Below are 23,665 nucleotides of genomic sequence, written 5' to 3' on the forward strand. Positions count from 1 at the left end.
GCTCCATTTGTATTGAAATATACTGAAAACCGACGTGAACGCCCGTTTTCAGTATATTCCAATACAAAATTGGCAGTCCAGAAAATAAAAAAAAAGACATCATTTTTTTCTTGGATCGAGCTCCACTTGTATTGAAATATACTGAAAACCGACTCAAACACCCGTATTCAGTATATTCCAATACAAATTGGCAGTCCACAAAATAAAAAAAAGACATCATTTCTTTCTTGGATCCAGCTCTATTTGTATTGAAATATACTGAAAACCGACTCAAACACCCGTTTTCCGTATATTCCAATACAAATTGGCAGTCCTCAAAATAAAAAAAAAGACATCATTTCTTTCTTGCATCGAGCTCTATTTGTATTGAAATATACTGAAAACCGACTCAAACACCCGTTTTCAGTATATTCCAATACAAAATTGGCTGTCCACAACATAAAAAAAGACATCATTTTTTTCTTGGATGGAGCTCCATTTGTATTGAAATATACTGAAAACCGACGTGAACGCACGTTTTCAGTATATTCCAATACAAAATTGGCTGTCCACAACATAAAAAAAAGACATCATTTCATTCTTGGATCGAGCTCCATTTGTATTGAAATATACTGAAAACCGACGTGAACGCCCGTTTTCAGTATATTCCAATACAAAATTGGCAGTCCACAAAAAAAAAAAAAGACATCATTTTTTTCTTGGATCCAGCTCCATTTGTATTGTAATATACTGAAAACCGACGTGAACGCCCGTTTTCAGTATATTCCAATACAAAATTGGCTGTCCACAAAATAAAAAAAAGACATCATTTTTTTCTTGGATCCAGCTCCACTTGTATTGTAATATACTGAAAACCAACGTGAACGCCCGTTTTCAGTATATTCCAATACAAAATTGGCTGTCCACAACATAAAAAAAAGACATCATTTTTTTCTTGGATCCAGCTCCATTTGTATTGAAATATACTGAAAACCGACGTGAATGCCCGTTTTCAGTATATTCCAATACAAAATTGGCTGTCCACAACATAAAAAAAGACATCATTTCATTCTTGGATCGAGCTCCATTTGTATTGAAATATACTGAAAACCGACGTGAACGCCCGTTTTCAGTATATTCCAATACAAAATTGGCAGTCCACAAAATAAAAAAAAGACATCATTTTTTTCTTGGATCGAGCTCCACTTGTATTGAAATATACTGAAAACCGACTCAAACACCCGTTTTCAGTATATTCCAATACAAATTGGCAGTCCACAAAATAAAAAAAAGACATCATTTCTTTCTTGGATCGAGCTCTATTTGTATTGAAATATACTGAAAATCGACTCAAACACCCGTTTTCCGTATATTCCAATACAAATTGGCAGTCCTCAAAATAAAAGAAAGACATCATTTCTTTCTTGCATCGAGCTCTATTTGTATTGAAATATACTGAAAACCGACTCAAACACCCGTTTTCAGTATATTCCAATACAAAATTGGCTGTCCACAACATAAAAAAAAGACATCATTTTTTTCTTGGATGGAGCTCCATTTGTATTGAAATATACTGAAAACCGACGTGAACGCCCGTTTTCAGTATATTCCAATACAAAATTGGCTGTCCACAACATAAAAAAAAGACATCATTTCATTCTTGGATCGAGCTCCATTTGTATTGAAATATACTGAAAACCGACGTGAATACCCGTTTTCAGTATATTCCAATACAAAATTGGCTGTCCACAGCATAAAAAAAAGACATCATTTCATTCTTGGATCGAGCTCCATTTGTATTGAAATATACTGAAAACCGACGTGAACGCCCGTTTTCAGTATATTCCAATACAAAATTGGCAGTCCACAAAATAAAAAAAAAGACATCATTTTTTTCTTGGATGGAGCTCCACTTGTATTGTAATATACTGAAAACCGACGTGAACGCCCGTTTTCAGTATATTCCAATACAAAATTGGCTGTCCAGAAAATAAAAAAAAGACATCATTTTTTTCTTGGATCGAGCTCCACTTGTATTGTAATATACTGAAAACCGACGTGAACGCCCGTTTTCAGTATATTCCAATACAAAATAGGGCAGTCCACAACATAAAAAAAGACATCATTTTTTTCTTGGATCCAGCTCCATTTGTATTCGAATATACTGAAAACCAAAGTGAACGCCCGTTTTCAGTATATTCCAATACAAAATTGGCTGTCCACAAAATAAAAAAAAGACATCATTTTTTTCTTGGATCCAGCTCCACTTGTATTGTAATATACTGAAAACCAACGTGAACGCCCGTTTTCAGTATATTCCAATACAAAATTGGCTGTCCACAACATAAAAAAAAGACATCATTTTTTTCTTGGATCCAGCTCCATTTGTATTGAAATATACTGAAAACCGACGTGAATGCCCGTTTTCAGTATATTCCAATACAAAATTGGCTGTCCACAACATAAAAAAAGACATCATTTCATTCTTGGATCGAGCTCCATTTGTATTGAAATATACTGAAAACCGACGTGAACGCCCGTTTTCAGTATATTCCAATACAAAATTGGCAGTCCACAAAATAAAAAAAAAGACATCATTTTTTTCTTGGATCGAGCTCCACTTGTATTGAAATATACTGAAAACCGACTCAAACACCCGTTTTCAGTATATTCCAATACAAATTGGCAGTCCACAAAATAAAAAAAAGACATCATTTCTTTCTTGGATCGAGCTCTATTTGTATTGAAATATACTGAAAACCGACTCAAACACCCGTTTTCCGTATATTCCAATACAAATTGGCAGTCCTCAAAATAAATAAAAGACATCATTTCTTTCTTGCATCGAGCTCTATTTGTATTGAAATATACTGAAAACCGACTCAAACACCCGTTTTCAGTATATTCCAATACAAAATTGGCTGTCCACAACATAAAAAAAAGACATCATTTTTTTCTTGGATGGAGCTCCATTTGTATTGAAATATACTGAAAACCGACGTGAACGCCCGTTTTCAGTATATTCCAATACAAAATTGGCTGTCCACAACATAAAAAAAAGACATTATTTCATTCTTGGATCGAGCTCCATTTGTATTGAAATATACTGAAAACCGACGTGAATACCCGTTTTCAGTATATTCCAATACAAAATTGGCTGTCCACAACATAAAAAAAAGACATCATTTCATTCTTGGATCGAGCTCCATTTGTATTGAAATATACTGAAAACCGACGTGAACGCCCGTTTTCAGTATATTCCAATACAAAATTGGCAGTCCACAAAATAAAAAAAGACATCATTTTTTTCTTGGATGGAGCTCCACTTGTATTGTAATATACTGAAAACCGTCTTTTCGGTTTCATCGTCCCAACACTCAGTGGACATAGTCTCAGTCGATTTTGGAGCATGGGTCGTCCGTTCATTGTCCCAACATTCAGTGGACATAGTCTCAATAGATTTTGCAGCATGAGTCGTCTGTTCATTGTCCCAACACTCAGTGGACATAGTCTTAGTGGATTTTGGATCATGAGTCGTCCGTTCATTGTCCGAACACTCAGTGGATTTTGTCTTTGGATCCTCTGAAGATATTTTGGGGGTCTCATGAGATTCTTTGGAAGGTTCGTCCCAACAGGCTGCTGGATCGTAATGGGGAATATTTTCAGGTATGTCTCCCCAACCCTCCGTCTTCCTCGAGTTATTGGAGGAAGTTGACGAAGTAGAAGAACCCATCAAGTTTAAAGGCGTATGCTCATCCGGATGTTCCATCACTTGGAAACAGGACAGATTATCCCATTTCTGGATGAGGTTATCGTACGCTTTTGGGGACGGATCCTTCTCTAACTGATCGTAGGCCTTATCAAAAGCTTGCAGAGGATTGTCTGCTTCCTCCTGAATCCTCTCCTCTTTCTCCGTTCCGTCTGGATAGACGTGATTGATATGAAAATCTCCTTCCCTAATATGCCATCGATAGTTGCGCACTTTGTTTTCGGCACAATGGAAATATTTCATCCTTTGATGATGTCGGGCACATTTTTCCCGATACTTCCAAATGATTCCATCTGGCACATAAATTTCCGTCACGGGTTTTTGATTATCCAAGGCTTTAGCAAAGAATTTAGCTTTCTGGCATCCCACCACATAAATCGTGGAGAAGCTGTGAGTGAGCGATTGGAGAATGCGTCCTAAATGGTTGTAGGGAATATGACCCTCGTTCCGACGAAGTCCGTGCCGGTTTCTCGTCAGCCAGGCATTCGTCTTTTGGTTTTTTTCACTCAGTTGGTGGAAGGGGTGAGGAGGAGTAAACGTCAACGATCCCACGGTCAAAAAATCTTTTGTCGCATAGCCCAATTCTTTTAAAACGTAGGTAAATTCACCCTTCTTGTGGTTGTAGGACTGGAAACCCTCTAGATCGAGCACGATAAAGTTTTCTGAACACGCCATGGCGATGAATACGGTGATGTCTTCCACAAACAGGAGCAAAAAAGAGAATCGAAAAGGTATATATGTATAACAGGGAAGATCTAGAAAGGAAAAAAAACAATAAAACGTTTTAGAGTCGTCGTCTTGAAAGAGACATTTTTCTTTTCAAAGGGTTAAGAAGTTTCAAAGTTTCAAAGGTCTTTTTAAATGAAGTTATGATTAAACCATATTCATAGGACCAAAGGGACTTACCAGCTCAGTTCACGTCTTCTTCTGTTCTCTGAAGAAATCTCGCGGAGGATACACACTTTTATACTCGCGCGACATCTGTCGGGATCGCGACCCCATCTAAATGTCAGGGTCATTCCAACCTCTTAAAAGGATCGGAATGAAAGAAACACTTTGATAAAAAATATATTTATGAAAAGATATCTGAGGGTCGTGAGAACATTTTCTCTCCCCACCCCCCGCCTATTTCAAAAAAAAATAATAAAAAGTCTTTCTTGGATCGCGTCAAGATTACAAAACAACTCACAGGACTTGTTTATCTCGATCTTGTCAGGGTCACCGTTTCACATAAGAAGATGGATGGACCCTGAACTTTAGACATGATAAAAATTAACTCTACCAGCCTTTTGTCTGGGAATAGGGTCTCACCGTTTCTAAAAACAGACCAGATCCCATTCTTGGAATTCTATTCTTTAGGAAAGGAGGAGTGATGGTCTATTTTTAGAAAGTGTGAGACAACATTCCCAGACAAAAGGGGGGGTAGAGTTAATTTTTATCATGTCTAAGACATGATAAAAATTAACAAAAAGTTTTTTTTTTTTTTTTTTTTTTTTTTTTTTTTTTTTTTTTTAAGGCTGAAAAATTTTTCTGAGAGAGCTGAGAAAGATTTTTCCTCCCAATCTTTTTCGACGATGAAAAGGGAAAAACTACTGATCCGATCTCCCTACGCTTTAGGGAAAAAAATACTTATGAAATATTCATGTGTTGAAATTGACTATTCAAATAAGTGACATTTTGTTTCTCATTGGAACTGTTCAACGGCGAGTCCACTCGTCTCATTCTTTGGGGTAGGGGATGAAAGTACAGCGGTTTGTTGAAATCGATGATAGTTTCCTCTTTAGTCGGCGGAACTGTAAATCTATCCCGTCTTAACTCTTCTAATCTCTTTGAAAGTCTTTCCACTTGCTCTGCTAAGGTTTCCTCGGTACTCATGATCTCTCTTAGTTTAGGGAAGTCTTGACGTATTGGCTAGAGAACAGAGGGTCTTTTTCTCTCTATACATATCTCATGTGGGAGCGTGTGATTTATAAATCCTTGTGAAATCTTTCTACGTCTTGTGTAACTTGGAAGATTCGTCTTGTGTAACTTGGAAAATTCGTCTTCTTCTCGTCGATTGGGCTGGAGTTATAGAAAAGAAATGGGATTGGAAAGAAATCAACATATTACAAATAAAAAAGGAACTTTTTTTTTCTATTTTTTTTCTCTAGGGATTTACATACCATTTCATTCATGAACATTCAAGGGTTCTCTCCAAGACCAAATTTTAGAAGAGGACCACAAAGGGTACACTTGAGGATCCTCTTTCAGGTCTAGGTGAGATAAGGGTTGAGACCAATATTCTTGGGTCTCTAAAGCATCCCAACTTAGACATTTATTATTATTATTATTATTATTAGAAAGTTCATCCTCCTCCTTCTCCTCCTCCTCCTCATCGTCGCACGAGTTCTCCTGGGGAGATTCTTCCGCCTCCTCTTCGACAGCTTTGCTTTCGGAGGGTCACAATGTAATTTCCGGAAAACGTAACTACCCTCCATCAAATGGTATCGAAAATTTCTCACCTTGTTCTCGGCACAATGAATCATCTTTTGGAAATATTGGTGTCGCGTGCATTTCGACTTGTTCCGCCACTCGGTTTTCCCTGGGATGCAAAACTCGTAAACGGATCGCTGGCAGAGCTTGCTGAAAAATTCGGCTTTATCGTATCCATTGACGTAGATCACCTCCACATTTTCGGTCAGTATTTTCAGGATCGTAGGAAGATGCTCGTAGGAAAGACGACCCTCGGTCCATTGAAGGCCGTGTCGGTTATTTGTAGTCTGGTTGACCACAGCTTGATTGCGGGACGATAAGTCATCGTAATGGACAGGAGGGAGAAAAATCGTGGATCCGCATAAGGTTAAATCGCAAGTGATGTAGCCCAGTTCTTTCAAGATGAAACATATATCTCCCGTCTTTGGATCATAACAGTGAAAGTATTCCATGTCCAGAACAATGTAGGAATCTTTGAGAGGTTTGGCACTCAAAATGTCCATCTTCTTCAATTGAGGAAAAAAGAAAACAAAATTTTCTCTCTCTCTCTCTCTCTCGCTATGTGTCCTGAAGGAAAAAATGGATAGCGTTCTCTCGCCGTCTCCTCTTTTATATATATATAGAGAGAGAGAGAGAGAGAGAAGGTTGCACGTGACAGGTCGTATGAATTCTGGGAAAGGTCACATTCGTATATATATTTGTTTTTTGAATAATATCGTGCGTATCTCAATACACATCCATCATAATAATAATAAAGGTCACCTTGGAAAGAAAAAGAAATAAAAAACATGCAACTCGTGCTCGACTTTGAAGGTTTCTACGATTCTCAAGGAGCCTTTATTGTGAAAGAATTGGCTTACGTCACATTGGACGGTACTTCTCGAGGGGTATTTGTTTTTAAACCCCCGTTTCCATGGCAAATGCTCACCGAGAAAGAAAAACGAACCGCTGTGTGGGCGAGTGATTATTATCACGGCTTGTCGTGGTACGAAGGAGAAATTCCGTACAGTTATTTTCCATGGGTGTTAGCGATGTTGACGGAACCTTTTTCCGTGATTTGGGTGCGAGGAGAAATGAAACGGCAGTTTTTAGAGAAATGGTTGCAAAGATCCATTTATTGCATTTCGGGATCGACGCAAGAGATTCTCAAATACAATGGGATCGAACACATGAATTGTCCTAACCATACAAAAGGTTTTTTTCCATTGCGCTCTACAAAAAGCGGTTCGGTATCATTATTATTTAAAGACAGAGAGAAGAAATTCGCAAGGTCGATTCTGCACAATTCAATCTTGACAGAACTCATTAAAAAAAATACATATATCATGTTACTTCTTCAACAGCACAGATGGTTCTGAAGCGAAACTTGGAATTTTGAAATAATAGATCAGGGAGAAATCATTCTTAAAAACAAATGGTAAAGTCTCGAATCGGCTGGGAGAAAAAAAATTTCTCAGAGGTAAGATAAAAATTCTCTAATGAAAAAAAAAAAACTTTTGGTTAATTTTTATCATGTCTTAGACATGATAAAAATTAATGACCCTCCCTTTTTGTCTGGGAAGGATGTCTCACCCTTTCTAAAAATAGACCATGACTCATCCTTTCTCTAATGGCAATCATTCCATGAATGAATCACGATTTGTTTTTCAAAAGAGTGAGACAACATTCCCAGACGAAAAGGGAAGGGGGTCGTTAATTTTTATCATGTCTAAGACATGATAAAAATTAACAAAAAGTTTTTTTTTTTGTTTTTCTTTTTTTTTTTTTTTTGAGTTGTAAAATTTTTCTCAGCTCTGAAAATTTTTTTCCAGCCGACTCAAGACTTTACCATTTATATTTACGAATAGTCTTTGGATTATTTATTTATTTTCTTTTAAAAAGAAAAATTCTGAGCTAGACATATCTATTGGCTTAACATTCTGGTCATAGAAACAGTCTAGAATCTCATTTTATTTTTCGAGGCTAATGCACGGGTTCTCCAATCAAAAGGGTTACTATAAAGGGATTGGTTTGAATGCATTTATCTGCAAATGTTGTAGGATTCTGTTGTTGAGAAGGGGGTATATTATTATTATTATTATTATTATTATTATGATTGTGGCAGATTCGTTTTCTACATGGAAGTCTAATCTCCTCCGAAGACCTTTTCTGGGGATCGTCGATAGATGGTTTTTCAATAGGAATCGTTTCCCTCGGATCCTCAAGAGATAGAGGGGCGTCCTGTCTTGAGACATGGAGCGGTCTCTCCTCCTCCTCCTCCTCCTCCTCGAGAAGTCTTGAGAAAGGGAGAGGATTTTCGGTTCCCTTATTCTTGAGGGGTCTTGACAAATTGAGAGGTCCCTCCTCTTCGAAAGAAAGAGAAGTTTTGGTTCCCTTATCCTCGAGGGGTTTTGACAAATCGAGAGGTCCCTCATTTTCGAGGGGTCTTGATAAATGGAGAGGTTTTTCATCTTCGACGGGGTTTGATAAAGGAAGAGGTCCCTCCTTCTCGAGGGGTCTTGATAAATGGAGAGGTTTTTCATCTTCGAGGAGGTTTGACAATGGCAGAGATTTCTCCTTCTCGAGGGGTCTCTCTTCGTCAAGGGGTTTTGAGGAAGGGAGAGGTTTTTCATCCTCGACGGGTTTTGACAAACTGAGAGGAATCTGAACAGGCTTCTCCTCATCCCCATCATTATCGAGGAGGATGAGGATAGGCTTTTGGAAAGGTTTTTTCTTTTTCTTCTGAACAGGCTCCTCTTGATGCTCGGGGAGAGGGATGGGGTAGTTGTTCCACCATTCTATTTTTTCTGGCTCGAGGATTTTTTCAAAAGTCGTGGCCTCTCTATGATGAGACGAAGGAGGAGAGTTCTCGAGAAGAATATAATAGGTATTCTTCCCAGTCTTCTCGATCGAGAGAGGTTCGTGCAAACATTTATGCAACCATTCACTAAAATGAACGAGAATCCCTTTTGTCTTCTCAAGACGATCCATAATCCTATTCATTTGCGAGACGGTTAGAAAGTGGGACGTGTAAAAATATTTGGCTCGTTTCATTAACAAAATTTGTGCATCCAAAGGTGGAATGTCACGAGCCATCAACACGTTTTCGTCGGACAAAAATTCGTCCCGCATCTTTTGATAACTCCCCACGGTATAATAACCCGCACATTTTGAAAAATCGGAGGCTTTCAGGTAAACGACTCCTTGGATGATATAAAAGGAAAGATCAACATATTTATATTTGAAAGGAATACACGTAGTGAGCTGGGGATGCCTCCTCATGATCCACTTGGACAAAAATACGACTTTGGGGCTCTCCCCTTTTATTTATAGAGAGAAAGAGAGTGTGACCTTCCCTTCCCTCCTCCTCCTCTCTCCCTGCTTCCTCTATCTCTGGACGTCCTTGGATTGGAAAGGTTGACTTTGAAAAAAAAAGAAGGTCATGGTTGAATAATTTTTTGTTTATTAAATTATTACTTTCACATCCTCATTCCCACACACATTCATCTTTTTAAGAAAAGAAAAAGAGGTCATGGAGATAAGATTTCTTGGAAAGAAGAGAGAGAGAAACAAAAAATAACAAATAAAACGGACGTCATAGAGCCTCTATGTGTCTGTGTGTGTCTATATAGATATATAAAAAGGCGAGAGTACTGGGCGAGATCATTTCTTTTCCATTGGGAGCCATGTCGCTATTAGACGTTTTTCCAACTCAACGGATTTCGAACGGGGAGGATTTGAAGACGCTTAAGCAAATCTCCAACTTGAAAATTTTTTTGGCGTGTCATTGTGCGACATTTATTCCGCATTTACCACCTCATCAAGCGATCGTTTCTTTCAACCAAGATGTCGAATCCTCCAACCTGCTCGTTCAGAATATATACAGAAATTTATTCGAATCGCAACAAACGAAAGAGGAATCTCCCTTCTCATGGAATCGGATGGATCGAGCTTTGAGACGGCCCATTCAAACAGACCGGCGATATACAGATCCGCGCACGAGTTTTCGGTGGAAGAATATTTTTCTCACGAAACGATATTTTACGTTTGGAGTGAGAAAGACGGCTGAGGACGAAGTTCATATTGTTCAAACCACAGCCGCTCCTCTCGCCTATTACGAATCATCGTCCCCCAATCTGAAGGAAAGAAGTTTTAAAGTCAGCGACAGGATGAAATATAAGAAATATATTCTAAGACCTTTTCAAAACTATGTCGTTCCCCCGAAAACGCAATATCTCATCGTCACAACCCAGAAGAGTCTCTTTCTCGTCGATCGGTGCTCGTACTCGCTTTGGAAACAATTGAAAGAGGAGATTTCTTTCCAATCGCCGATGATGTTTCAAGAAAAAGAAGAAGAAAACCCTCCGCCACCTTTACCCATCCCTTCCTTAGATGATAAGAGGAGCTGGACCAAACCGTTATTTCCCGAAACAAAATCGACCCGGCAACGGAATGAAATTGAAGTCATCACAATTGAAGATGAGGAGGAAGAAAAAAAATTACCTCTTAAAAAACGGTCGACTTACCGGAACCTACCTGGCGTGCAAGATCCGCTTCAGAATCCAGAAGCTTCTTCTTCTTCTTCTTCTTCCCCGACTTGTTCAAACAGGCAACCTCTTTCGGACTCCTCACAGACAGAACCTCTTCCAGTATCCTCTTCTTCTTCTTCTTCTCCTCCAACCTGTCCCGACATCGTAGAGGTAGAATGTCAGACGGGTCCACAAGCTTCAAAATGTCCCGACACAATAGAGGTAGAATGTCAGCCGGGTCCACAAGTTCCAACAGGTCCAGAAATCACGGAGGCAGAATCACAGCCGGGTTCACAAGTTCCAACGGGTCCAGAAATCATGGAGGTAGAATTTCAGCCGGGTAAACAAGTTCCAACGGGTCCAGAAATCATGGAGGTAGAATCGCAGCCGGGTCCAGACATCCTAGATCCCTCCACTCATCCCAAAGAGACTCCAAGTGTTTCAAGACAGCCTTGTGAGGATCCAGCCCTTCCCGTATGGAATGATTATATGGACTTACAAAATTTGGTGCAACAGGAAGGAGAAGAAAATAATCATACGGATGGGTGGGTCAAAGACTGTTTAGATCATTTAACCTCGAATGAAATTGAACTGTTATGGAATTGCATTTCTGAAATCACATCGGAAATGGGATAAAAACCAAAACAAAAAAAAAACAATTTTTTAATAACAAATGGGAGGAGGGTCATGATGTCAATTAAAAAAAATATTATGTAGAGTCCAATCTTGGTGGTTCACTTCAGTTTTCCAGCATGAGGTGATCCACGTTTCCCGAAATATGGATCCCATTCCAAGAGAGATTGTGTAGAGCCTTCACTTCAGTTCTTTTTTTTTCCTACCAAGAGGAGAGGGTCCCCAAAGGGTTACCCATGTCCAAAGAGAGAAAGTGTAGAGCATTCATTTCAGTTTTTTTTTTCAAGTTTAGGGGAGGGAGGTCTCAAAATGACACCCCCCCCATTTTCAAAGAGAGATGGTGTAGAGCGTTCATTTCTGTTTTTTTCCAAAGTTAGGGAGTTTTCAAATGGCTACCCATTTCAGAGAAAGAGAGAGAGAGAGAAGGTGTAGAGCGTTCATTTCAATTTTCCAACATTAGAAGGTCCCAAAATACCTTCTGAATTCAAAGAGAGATCGTGTAGAGCGTTCATTTCCAGTTCTCCAAGATCAGAAGAAGAGGGTCCGCTTTTCCCAAAAGGGCTTTCCGCATTCAGAGACAGCGAAATGCAGACTTCAGTTTTCTCCCTCCCCAAGAATAGAGGGTCCCAAAATAGCTTCCCATTTCAAAGAGAGAGGGAGAGGCGTTCATTTCCATTCTCCAAGATAGGGTCGTCTGCTTTTTCCCAAAATGGCTTCCCAATTCAAAGAGAGAGAGAGAGAGAGTAAAAGGGTTTCTAGAGCGGTCATGTTCATTCTCCAAGATAGGGTCGTCAGCTTTTTCTCAAAATGGCATCTCCCCATTCAAAAAGAGATCGTAACCAATTTTTTCCAGTTTTTTCCAAGATGGGGGGGAGAAGAAAACCTAGGATGGAATAACACGACACACAGAGAGAAAGAGAAAAAAAACGCCATCTTGTCATTTTCTGATAGGGTACCGGTGTTGGAATACTTTTGTGACCGACTGTACGCTGCAGGTGGCGAGCTATTGCTCGATATGACCACCCAGTTTCACGCAACCCTACAATGCGAGCACGTTCGAAGTCGTTTAGTTGTCTGTAAGGTCTTCGATATCGTCGTAATGACATCTTTAGTTGCTTCTTTGCGGAATTACAATGGCAGCAACAAAAAAAGATAAATTTTCCACTCCTGTTACTGGTTTTATACTTTGCGAATAGCACACTAGAAATGCGCACTATCATCGCAATTCCTGTTCATTTGCCTTGAAATTTTCATCATTTGCATGTTCGATCAAGATGTTTTTGCATACCAAATTTCGTCACGATCGCGAAAGTCCTTCTTAGTGCTTCGGGTTTTTTGCAAAAGAGTGTATATTGTGAGTTTTTCAACCGCAGTGCCAATTAAGCGTTGCTGTGAGTGCCCAAGAGATGATAAATACTGCAAAGAGCACTGGCAATACAATCCATCTCTTGTCCTCCAGTAATTCTTCAAAACACCGTATATCTAGAAAATATGGGCAAGAACTTTCAAATTGATAGTTAGCGAAGCTATTGATATTTTTATGGTAGCTTTCATTATCGCATAATCCTTTTTGAAAGGATTATGATGTACCTTAAAGTATCTATGTACCTAGAGGTGTGGTTACACTTGGTTGGTTGGTTCCAAGAATTTACCAAAGTTCACAAAAATATTTTTTATGATGGCGAACACAGTACAATATTATATGGACATATTGATGATACATATTCAAGAGCGGCAATACGAGATTTTCGCCCTTTTGACGCTGCAAGATATGCGTCTTAACACTGTGATATGCGTCTTAACACAAGGATTAATTGAACCTTTTTTGGCAGGACGATAGCGCTATCTATCTACTAAGGACAGAACACTTGTAGGGTTTTTATTTATTTTTACTAACATTTATTTTAAGCTATCTTTCCTGTCAAGCCTTACTTTGCCCTGGAATTGCCAATGCCAGAGTATGTAAATTTTAGTAGAACGCGCAAAGTATTCAAATCTTTAGCAGAAGTAATTTTGAGTTAAATAGAAGGGAAACGAGTTCGTAGGTGTGCTTTCTTGATTCACGACCGTGAAGGTTAGGTAGAAGTTTAAGAACCGCGCGTTTCGGCCTGTGTGCTTGCCTCGGCAGATAGTTGAATCTTTCAACTTAGTATTCAGAAAGTTTGCTGAAATCTCAGCTGTATCTTAGAAAGCGGTTAAGTTAGTTACGTTTAGAGAGCCTCGTAGGTAGTGACATGTTATTATTCATTTTTAGTTGTACTTTCTTATTTTTATTTTACCGCCGGGTCGGCGTAGTTTGTGAGCGTCAAGTGCACGCATCTGTAACTTCTAAAGTGGAATAAAAAGGCAGTTAAACGCTTCTTAAGAGTTTGTGTACTTTCCAGTTCATAGCAGTCACTACTATTGCTGCGTGCAGGTTGGGGCAGCGCAACACCACACTGGCGCCCGAACACGTTTTCGAACTGTAATGGCCGAAAACTGGATGGAAGCTCCTGGACAAGTCCAAGAACAAGAAATGGCAAGCCAATTAGAAGGATTTGGATACCTTGTCCAGACGATGAGAGCATCAATCAAGCCAAACGTCAATTTCGACGGAAACAATTCGGTGGCTATATTCTTAGAAGGTCTCGAAAATCATTTTCAGCTCTACCCTGTGCCTGAAAGACAAAAAGTTGCCATTGCCACATCTGCACTAAGAGGACAGGCCTCGCTGTGATGGAAGAATATAGGTAAATTTTTATTAGGGGAATTCGGAGGCCAAACATATACCTTTACAAATTTCAAAAAATCATTATTAAAGGCCTTCCCCATAGTGAAAGACCGAGCAAAGCTAGAAGCCGAACTATATAGTTTTTATCAACGGAATATAGAAGAGTTGACGGACTTTATTCTGCGAAAAATTAAACTGATGGATGTGCTGTATGGGAAGAAACCCGACGCGGAGATTATTGAAATAATCTTACCAAGATTGCTACCTGCTGTTCAAGATTACTTCGAAATTCGAAACCCAAGCGCATTGCAGGAACTCTTCGAGTTGGCGGTCAAGTTCCAAAATCGCAGAATAGTGGAAAAAGCTAGAGGGGTATCGTATTCTCAAAGTCTCCGAAGGCAATCTTCAACTGAACAGGCCAGAAACACAAATCGCTCTTATGGGGGAAAGAGCTATCAAGCTAACTCATCGAAGCTCGAAGTTCAAGGCCCAAAAAGGAAATTTGAAAACAAACGTCTGAGTACCCAGAAGGCAGAAGTTGAAAGGAAAGCTTTAAACGAGTAGAGGGGCTTGTAAAAGCAAGGATCCAGACCCCGGAAGTTTCGAAAAAACCCTCAAGAAGATACTTAAATACGGTCGTCGTAAAAAACTCGCAATTACCGATTAAACAAGTCCTGGTTGGCGATGTACCAGTAGAAGCCCTCATCGATACAGGAGCAGAAGGTAATTTTATGAGTGATACTTTTTTTAAGAAGAATTTTAATAGGTTACGATTATTTAAAAATAAAAATACAGAAATCATAGCAGCGCAAGGACAAACTTGTCAATGTATTGGCAAATTATCATTATATATACAGGTTAAAAAAGAAAGCCTTAAAGTATTAATTTTTGTAGTAAAAAATTTGCAAATTCCACTTATTTTAGGTATGGAGTTTTTAAAAGCCGCGAAGGCCAAACTCAATTTTCAGGAAAGTTCTATTGTGCTGGAGATGGATCGGAGGGTGGTGGAGCCAGTGGAACAACCGCAAGTCGGCCTTAGCCATTTGAATGACCATGAAAGTCAAGCCATCCAAAAAGTGGTGAGTACTTTTTCGAACTTATTTTCAGAACGGCCTGGTAACTGTCAAATGGTTACACCTGATATACAGTTAACTGCCGACAAACCCTGTAGGACTAAACCTTACCGGTATGATAAGCAGAAAGAGCAAATCATCGAAGAACACATTCAGGAAATGTTAAAGAACCAGATAATAACGCCCATAAATAGTGAGTACGCGAGTCCAGTCGTACTATGTAGATTTATGGGCGTTATTATCTGGTTCTTGAATGAGTTTCCTCCTTCGGATAAAAGGGCTTGGAGGTTTGCTATCGATTACAGAAAGCTTAATAGTGTTACTAAATTCCCAGTTTACCCTTTGCCGGTTATAGAGGAAATTATTAGAAAGATTACGTCTACGAGATACATGACTACTTTGGACTTAACGTCTGGCTACTATCAAATAGCTATGAGACCCGAAGACATACTTAAAACCGCGTTTATAACTAAATCGGGCACTTATGCATTTTTAGGCATGCCCTTTGGGTTGTGTGTGGCCCCGTCAACATTCCAGAGAGCTATGGACATTGTTCTAAAAACTGTCCTAGGAAAATCGACTTTAATCTAACTAGATGATATAATTATAACGAGTAGTACGTTGGAACAACATATTAAAGACTTAGAAGACGTTTTTAAATTATTAAAAGAGGCCGGTCTTACAATTAACGCCTCTAAATGCAAGTTCGCAACAACTTAAATATCTGGGTTATAAAATTTCGCAAAAGGGTATAGAAACTCAGGATTCAAAAATAAAAGCCCTCAAGAATTTCCCACCTCCCAACACCGCCAAGAAACTTTCTTCTTTCCTTGGGTTATGTTCTTATTATCGGTCGTTCATAAAAGATTTTGCGAATATTGTTGAACCCTTGTTAGTAATTAAAAGAAAGAAAAGTAAATTCACGTGGACAGCAGAAGCAAATACTGCATTTGAAAGGTTAAAAGAAGCGCTTATCAATGCTCCTGTTTTGAAATTCCCGGAAGGGGACAAAAACCTGGAAATTGCAGCAGATGCGTCGGACTATGCTGTAGGAGCTGTTCTCATGCAAAATGGCCATCCTTTGGCATTTTTTAGTAAAACTTTGAACCCTACGCAAAGGAATTATACAGCTACAGAGAGAGAAACATTAGCCGTATTAATGGCTGTACACAAATTTCGAGTTTATTTCGGCAAAGCGCCAGTAACAGTCTTTTCGGATCATGCGGCTGTTGGTAGACTATACTCGGGGAAAACTCTAACGCCCAGGTTAATAAGATGGGCTTTAAGACTTCAAGAGTATAACCTCATAATTAAATATAAACCGGGTAAGGAAAACAATGTAGCTGACGCACTATCTCGTATAAAACTGGACGATGAAGGCAATGAACTCAAATGCGCTGTGTTGACTTCAAAAATTTTAGATTCTAGAGAAACAATTATTGCTGAATTGAAAGCTGATCCGGAATTTGGAAGTATCTATGCGCATTTGGAAGACCCCGAAAGCTTTGAGCACACAGATATCAATGCGATAAGAAATAGAGCAGAAAACTATGAAATAATAGATAATTTATTATTTTATACGAAAACAACAAACGAAAATTTCGAGTATAAACCAGTTATCCCAGCCTCGCTTCGATTAAGCATTTTGAAGGAATTACACGACGCGAAAACAGCGGGTCATTTAGGGGTCAGAAAGACTTTAAAAAGGGTACGCGAGGCGGTATATTTCCCGCAATTATACAAAATAGTAACTGCGTATGTCAGGTCCTGCAATCAATGTCAGTTAATAAATCATATTAATTACAGCCCGGCCGGGTACTTAAATAACATTCGCGCTACATTTCCGAATGAAATTTTAGGCATAGATCTTCTTGGTCCTTTCCCCCAGAGTGAGTTAAATAAAAATCGTTTTCTTTTAGTAATTGTAGATCATTTTTCAAAATGGACAGAAATAGTTACACTTAAACGCGCGTCAGCCAAAACAGTCGCAGATGCATTCTTACACAGATACATTTTAAAATATGGTGCACCGATAAAAGTCATTAGCGATAACGGTAAACAATTCGTTAGCCAAATATTTGAAAACATTTGCACTGGGCTTGGCATACGCCATATCAAAATGGTTCCGTATAGACCACAGGCAAACATCGCAGAAAGAGTTAATAAAAAGATTGTAAAAATAATTCGAAGTTATATTAGCACACATCACAAGCGCTGGGATGGCTACATAAATGAGTTAGCTTATGCTTTAAGAACAGCAAATCACGATACTACGGGTAAAATTCCAGCAGAATTATTTTTAGGACGGAAGTTGATTACGCCACTAGATAAATTATTCTTTCTGCAACAAAGAGAGCAAGAGTTCAAACAAAAAGATGTACAAAAAATCATTGATCAGGCTGTTAAAAGCTCGGATACGGCAAGAAATAGACAGAAATTCTGCTATGATAGAAAACGCCGTGAAGCAGATTTTAAAGTTGGGGATAAAGTGTTAAAGCGGAAATTTTCTTTATCAAGTGCCCCAGATAATTTCACTGCAAAATTGGCTCCAAAATTTGAAGGCCCCTATGTAATACAGGAAATCAAGGGAGTCGTATTGTACCTTAAGAACGAGAGAGGGGAAATCTGTAAAGCAAGTCCCGACCAGGTGAAAAAATATTATAATCAAAATGATTTTGAAATCCTTAAAAGTTTCTTGCAGGACTCAAGCGCAAAAGAAGTGGAAGGTCCAGAAGTAACGTCACCTGCTCCACCACCCAAGAAGCAGACAACAGAAGAGGAACCTAGCCCTTCTAAAAGTCGTGCTACGGTCCCGAAAAGAAGAAAGGAAAATGTTCAGACTCCAGCATTTAAGAAATACAAGAAAGCAAAGCCGCCGTTTAAAGAATCTTTGGTAAAAAGGAAAAGACCAGTTACAACGCACCGCAGTAGAAATTCTGCGTCGACAAAACCACTTCCAGGGTCAGATAGTCAGGAGCAAACAAGGCCGCCGTTCACGAGAACAAAAAGACAGCAGAAGGAACGAAAAGACCACCACCCACAGAAGAAATTCAAGCACGATTCCAGACCGGAGGCCGCCAAGACCAGCCGTCCAGTGGCAAAACGGAAAAGACAGGAACCCGACGACTTCCACTCCAAGAGGCCGGCGCACAGAGGGCGAAAAAGAAAAATGAACATGGACCAAACTCGAAGAACACAAAGGAGACGACTGACTTCGATGAATTCCATAACGTGGGAGCAGTTCTGCCAGAAGAGGATGTCGGAGTTCCAATCATCGAAAACTCAAAGATAAGTTAAAATCTTCTATAAAATTTTTCTTTTGTTCCGAAATGTTATGCGTAAATACGAAGTTCTATGTTTTGACTGAAGTCAATGTGTCTCGGTTGAGACTTAGTTTTGTTTTACTTTATTTAGCGAAGGCAAAAAGTATTATTTTCTTTAAGTATAAAATCTAAGAACAAGCAGTTCCTGTTGGTCGAAAGACTAATTCTGTTATGTTAAAGCCAAAATTTGGCCGAAAGTAAAATAACTTCATATTCTTGTATTAATGAGAAATTTAGTTTCAGTGCCGCCAGCTTGGCGAAGAATGCGTGAAGTAAAAATTTATTTTTCTCTTATTCATTTTATGGTAAATTGTAAAAATCATATGTATTAGAATTTTGTAAATATACGGAAATACTTAAAAGTTATGTAAAAGTAGAATTTAGTCTAGAAGCATAAAATTTTAGATGCTAAAAGTAAATACTCGAAAGAAATAAATTCAAATTTAAGTGTTAAACTGTAGATAAACTCATGCTTTAGAGCGAAAGCCTGCATGTCTAAATGAATGAGGGGGAAATTAGAATGAATGTGTTTTGTAGGGTTCTCCACCTACACTTGAATTTTAAGAATGTTAAAGTAGCTCATCGAGTTTTAGAATGTCGAGTAAGGTGTGTCTATTTGATCGTTGAATTCTAACAAATCATTGTGGTTAGGGGAAGTGTTGCAATATTAAAACACGAATATTCTCGTTTGACACCACACATGGTGAAGAGCCAGGGTAAAGTTAAATTCATGTTTGAATACTTGAATGAATGTGAATTAAGCAGTAATTAAGGAAAATAAAACGATCAAAAACAAAAACTTTATTCAGTGTCAAGAAAGTGTAAATTATAATGTATTTAGAAAGATACTGATACTTATTCCTTCCAGATGCTGGAAGGAAGATTGATTGCTGAAGTCCAGGAAAGGTTGCTGTAAGAAGAGAGGGTAAAATGATTATCTACAGAAATTTATTCTAATTTGTGAGAAAACAGTTTGTTTTATGTAAACGAGGCTCTTCAATTTTAGTTCAGAATATGGAAACTTTTCAACAGATCGTTTCTAGGACCTGCTTCCAAGTTTACCAAATTCTGGCATCGGCAAATGTAGGGTTTTTATTTATTTTAACTAACATTTATTTTAAGCTATCTTTCCTGTCAAGCCTTACATTCCCCTGGAATTGCCAATGCCAGAGTATGTAAATTTTAGTAGAACGCGCAAAGTATTCAAATCTTTAGCAGAAGTAATTTTGATTTAAATAGAAGGGAAACGAGTTTGTAGGTGTGCTTTCTTGATTCACGAGCGTGAAGGTTAGGTAGAATTTTAAGAACCGCGCGTTTCGGCCTGTGTGCTTGCCTCGGCAGATAGTTGAATCTTTCAACTTAGTATTCAGAAAGTTTGCTGAAATCTCAGCTGTATCTTAGAAAGCGGTTAAGTTAGTTACGTTTAAAGAGCCTCGTAGGTAGTGACCTGTTATTATTCATTTTTAGTTATACTTTCTTATTTTTATTTTACCGCCGGGTCGGCGTAGTTTGTAAGCTTCAAGTGCACGCATTTGTAAAAAGTGGAATAAAAAGTGAGTTAAACCCTTCTTAAGAATTTGTGTACTTTCCAGTTCATAGCAGTCACTACTGTTGTTGCGTGCAGGTTGGGGCAGCGCAACACCAGACACTTTTCAAGGAATTTCATGGCTTCTTGAAAATAATAATCGTCAATCAATTCCTCTTGACGATTATAATTGGCCTGTTGAAAACACTGTAGCAATATCTGGCGGGATTGTGTCATCATTCGGATTCACAGATCACGCGGTTTATCAGTAGAACCCATAAATATAATAATCTAAGCATTACTAATTAAAGCAATACTGTGTAATTATTAGTATACCTATGGCACGACAAGCCGGTTTGTCTGAAGATTATAATATGACCTCAACTGAAATCGCTCTGTTGGTCTTACTGTCGTCGAGTCAGTCCTCTGTACATTCTCATTTACTAATATTCTCCCCAAGAAGTTCGAAGTGATGCAGAAGCCAAACAATATATAATTTAGAGTTGCGTATTTAGTAGACTGTTTTGTGGGTTTAAGGGCTACGCATTTTCTACTATTAGAATATCTGGTTAGGAGGCATCTGCGTATTAAATTTCGAGACTGTGTTTGAAACAGATTTTATTTTAATTATCCGTTAAACTTCTGGAGCCATGTTAGAGTAAAAAAAGAATAATTCGATATCTTCCGTTCTAATTAGTCTATCGACAGATTTTAACTGCATTTCTCGAATCCTAAAGGGTGACTTGAAATATGTAACCAAAATCATAGCTAAGCTTTCCTATAATTTTAGACATAAAATAGGAAAGCCAGTTCTTTCTAGCAAACAAATTCCTCATCTATTCCTTGCCAGTGTGATTGATTTACATTGGCCAAACTAGGAGAGCCTTAAAATTTCGCGTCAAGGAACATGAGGCATATGTTAGGAAAAAGGAAACACAGAAGTCTTCTGTTGCTCAACATTGTTGGTCCGAAAATCACACTTTCAATTTTTCTGCTGCCAAAATTATTCAAAAAACATCTTCCATTGGAGAACTGGATTTTCTAGAGGCATTTCACATTAAAAAAAATCTTTCTGTTCTAGTTAACGATCCTAATTCCAATCCATCTTTGCCTTCGACCTTTAAAGAAATTATGTTTTAGTTCTGGTTTCACCAACAGATGGCGCCACTTGCTTATTCTTGTCCAGGCTTTCTTATCTTATCTAATCATTATTTCCTATCTTGTTCATTTGCGGTTTTCCAGCTGAGGATGGTGGTTCGGTAAAACCATCGAAACTAGTCCTGTGAAAAGTTTGAAAATATAAAGCTGATTTTTGTTGTTTGACTTCGAAATGAACTATTTATAATTAATTTAATAATTTATGAACTTTCTATTTACCTCTTTACAGTTGTTCACAGTCATCCATAATGCTCCAGCACTTCTAATTCTAGAAATTAAGCCCTGTCGCCATCATTGATCCGATTCTAACTTAAACATCACGCGCTTGGTGTATTGTGTCAAAAAGTGACATAACAAAGGCCCTGAAAAAAATTCAAAAATAAATACTTATGCATGCGAACTATCTGGTGTTAATCAATGGTCACGAAGGTTTGCAGATTAATACTGTGGAAGATTTTCTGAATTATTAACGCACACTTTTATTGAAAAGCATTAAACTGTGGATACCTAATACTTAACGAGAACCAGCGGCCTCCGGCCTTTTTGCAACCCTTCTCTGCAACAACAATTTTCCGGCATGAACTTATTTCCTGCACAATTTCTTGTACATATGCATGTATTCACTCGGTGATGGCTTTTGTATTTCTAAGCAGCATTCTGACTTATTTCCCAATTATTATTATTCCTGACTTCCTTGCAATATTTCCTTTTCTGACTTGCTTTTCAGTATTATGTCTAATGGTTAATTGGGACCTGTATTTTCATTTTTTTTATTTGCGTTTTCTTTTTATTTATTTACCTACGCGCGATAATCCAAGGCCAACTCAAGGATCATCAACATCGAATTTTCTATGTATCAGATTGTTTATGGAACTCTTTTATATTCTTGCGACAACCGGAAACTTTCTTTTTCTGAGTACCAGACCTTAGTAGGAGCGAAAACTTAAAAATGGCTAGTGCCCGCCATTAAAAAAGAAAAAAGAAAAAAAATACTAACATCAACCGCGATAGAAATAATCTCATTACCGTATGAATTTATTTTGTAGTTTTTCTATCAATTCTAATTTTTGAGAAATGTAAGAAATAAAATGGAACTAAGAAGGTTAGAATATTATAGATATATTTTTTATCCTTCTTGAATCTAGTACAGTACCATAGATACATAAAGGGAACTAATGATGGCAACAATAACACGGAGTTTGATATGAATTTCGAGTTTTTCGGCGGCAACAAATCTCACTTCGATGGAACACTTTTTTTTATATATCTGTCGAGGTTATTTTCTTTTGAATTGTTTAAATTAAAGGATTATTAATATTATATAAAATATGTGCTTATATTTTTTCAAATTTAATGTAATCTTTATAAAATAATAAAAAAAACTGTATCTTATGATCTGTTAGCGTTAGAAGTTCTTTAATGCATTTTTTATTTTAGCGTAGCTTTTGATATTTTAATTTTGTTAATAGCTTTTGATATTTCAATTGTTGTATATTTTAACAGCTGTTTTTTATGTTCAGAGAAAAAGGAGTTATATATGCACTAGTTACTTTCATGCTAAGTTATTTATAGAGCTTGTCTACTTTATTTAACATTCCAAGTATTTCATATCTTCTAGTGTATATTCATTCGTTGATTTATTTATAAATTTTTCAGGTGCAGTCACAAATAAAGAAGAGATTTTGGTTGCTGATTACATTAATACATTGTTACTTAATACGCAGGAGCAGAATTACTGTTTACATTTTTCCAGTCATATTTTATCCTTGTTAAAGTGCAGTGCAACATACATATATGTTTTGAATTCTTTTTCTGACCCTGAAGAAGTAAGTATTGTAAGCTTGTTGTTTATTAAACACATAAAAGATTTTTTTTTTTTTTTTAACCTTGTGTTTTCTGTACAATCTTTCAGATTTGGTCTGTATTGAAAAAAGCACGTACACTTGTTTTAAGAAACCATGAAAATAGGATAATATTTCCTTAAGAAACTTAAACTAATAAAGAAGACTATATTAGAATTTTCATTTTGAACACACACACATATTATTTTTACATTTAATTATCATTATTATTATTAATTATTACAGTATTTTTTTCCCATGATTCTAAAAAATTTTAAAGTATTTTTACTGGAGATTAAACAGTTTAGAATGAAAGGGCTATTACTAACCCACCTTGAACCAAAACATTACATTCTATATTAGATATACAGTGGCTCGCAAAAGTGTTTGTGCACTTATGAGTTTCAGTGAAATATTGCTTTATTCATTAATAAAAATTAATATTTTAGAATGTAAATATTTAATAATATCTATAGATTTCTCTTGACGAAACAACATTAATTATTTTATGAACATATTAAAACAGTAACAGAAAAGTTACCTCATAGAGGTCTTCATACACTTAAAAGAAATCTGCACATATTAGTAAATACTGTAGTGTTTTATAGTACATACTGCAGGATTTGTGCAAGTTAGTATTTTGTAGTATGTACTACAATATTTATAACAGCTTT

General features: G+C 37.5%; 1 protein-coding gene across 2 annotated transcripts in view; it reads left to right on the forward strand.

Moving 5' to 3' along the window:
- Positions 1-22,312: 22,312 nt before the first annotated feature.
- The window catches only part of LOC118205678 (mdm2-binding protein-like), a 156,665-nt gene continuing 155,312 nt past the window's right edge, over positions 22,313-23,665 (forward strand). For both annotated transcript variants that reach the window (XM_035377972.2, XM_085827615.1), the window contains exons 1-2: positions 22,313-22,425; positions 22,807-22,976. In XM_035377972.2, coding sequence (XP_035233863.2) covers positions 22,395-22,425; positions 22,807-22,976 — 201 coding nt within the window. In that variant the 5' untranslated portion in view covers positions 22,313-22,394. The remainder of the gene's footprint in view (positions 22,426-22,806; positions 22,977-23,665) is intronic.

The sequence above is a fragment of the Stegodyphus dumicola genome, chromosome 12 (assembly GCF_044657685.1).
Source record: "Stegodyphus dumicola isolate Sdum_Otavi_A_Nest chromosome 12, ASM4465768v1".
Lineage (NCBI taxonomy): Eukaryota > Metazoa > Arthropoda > Arachnida > Araneae > Eresidae > Stegodyphus > Stegodyphus dumicola.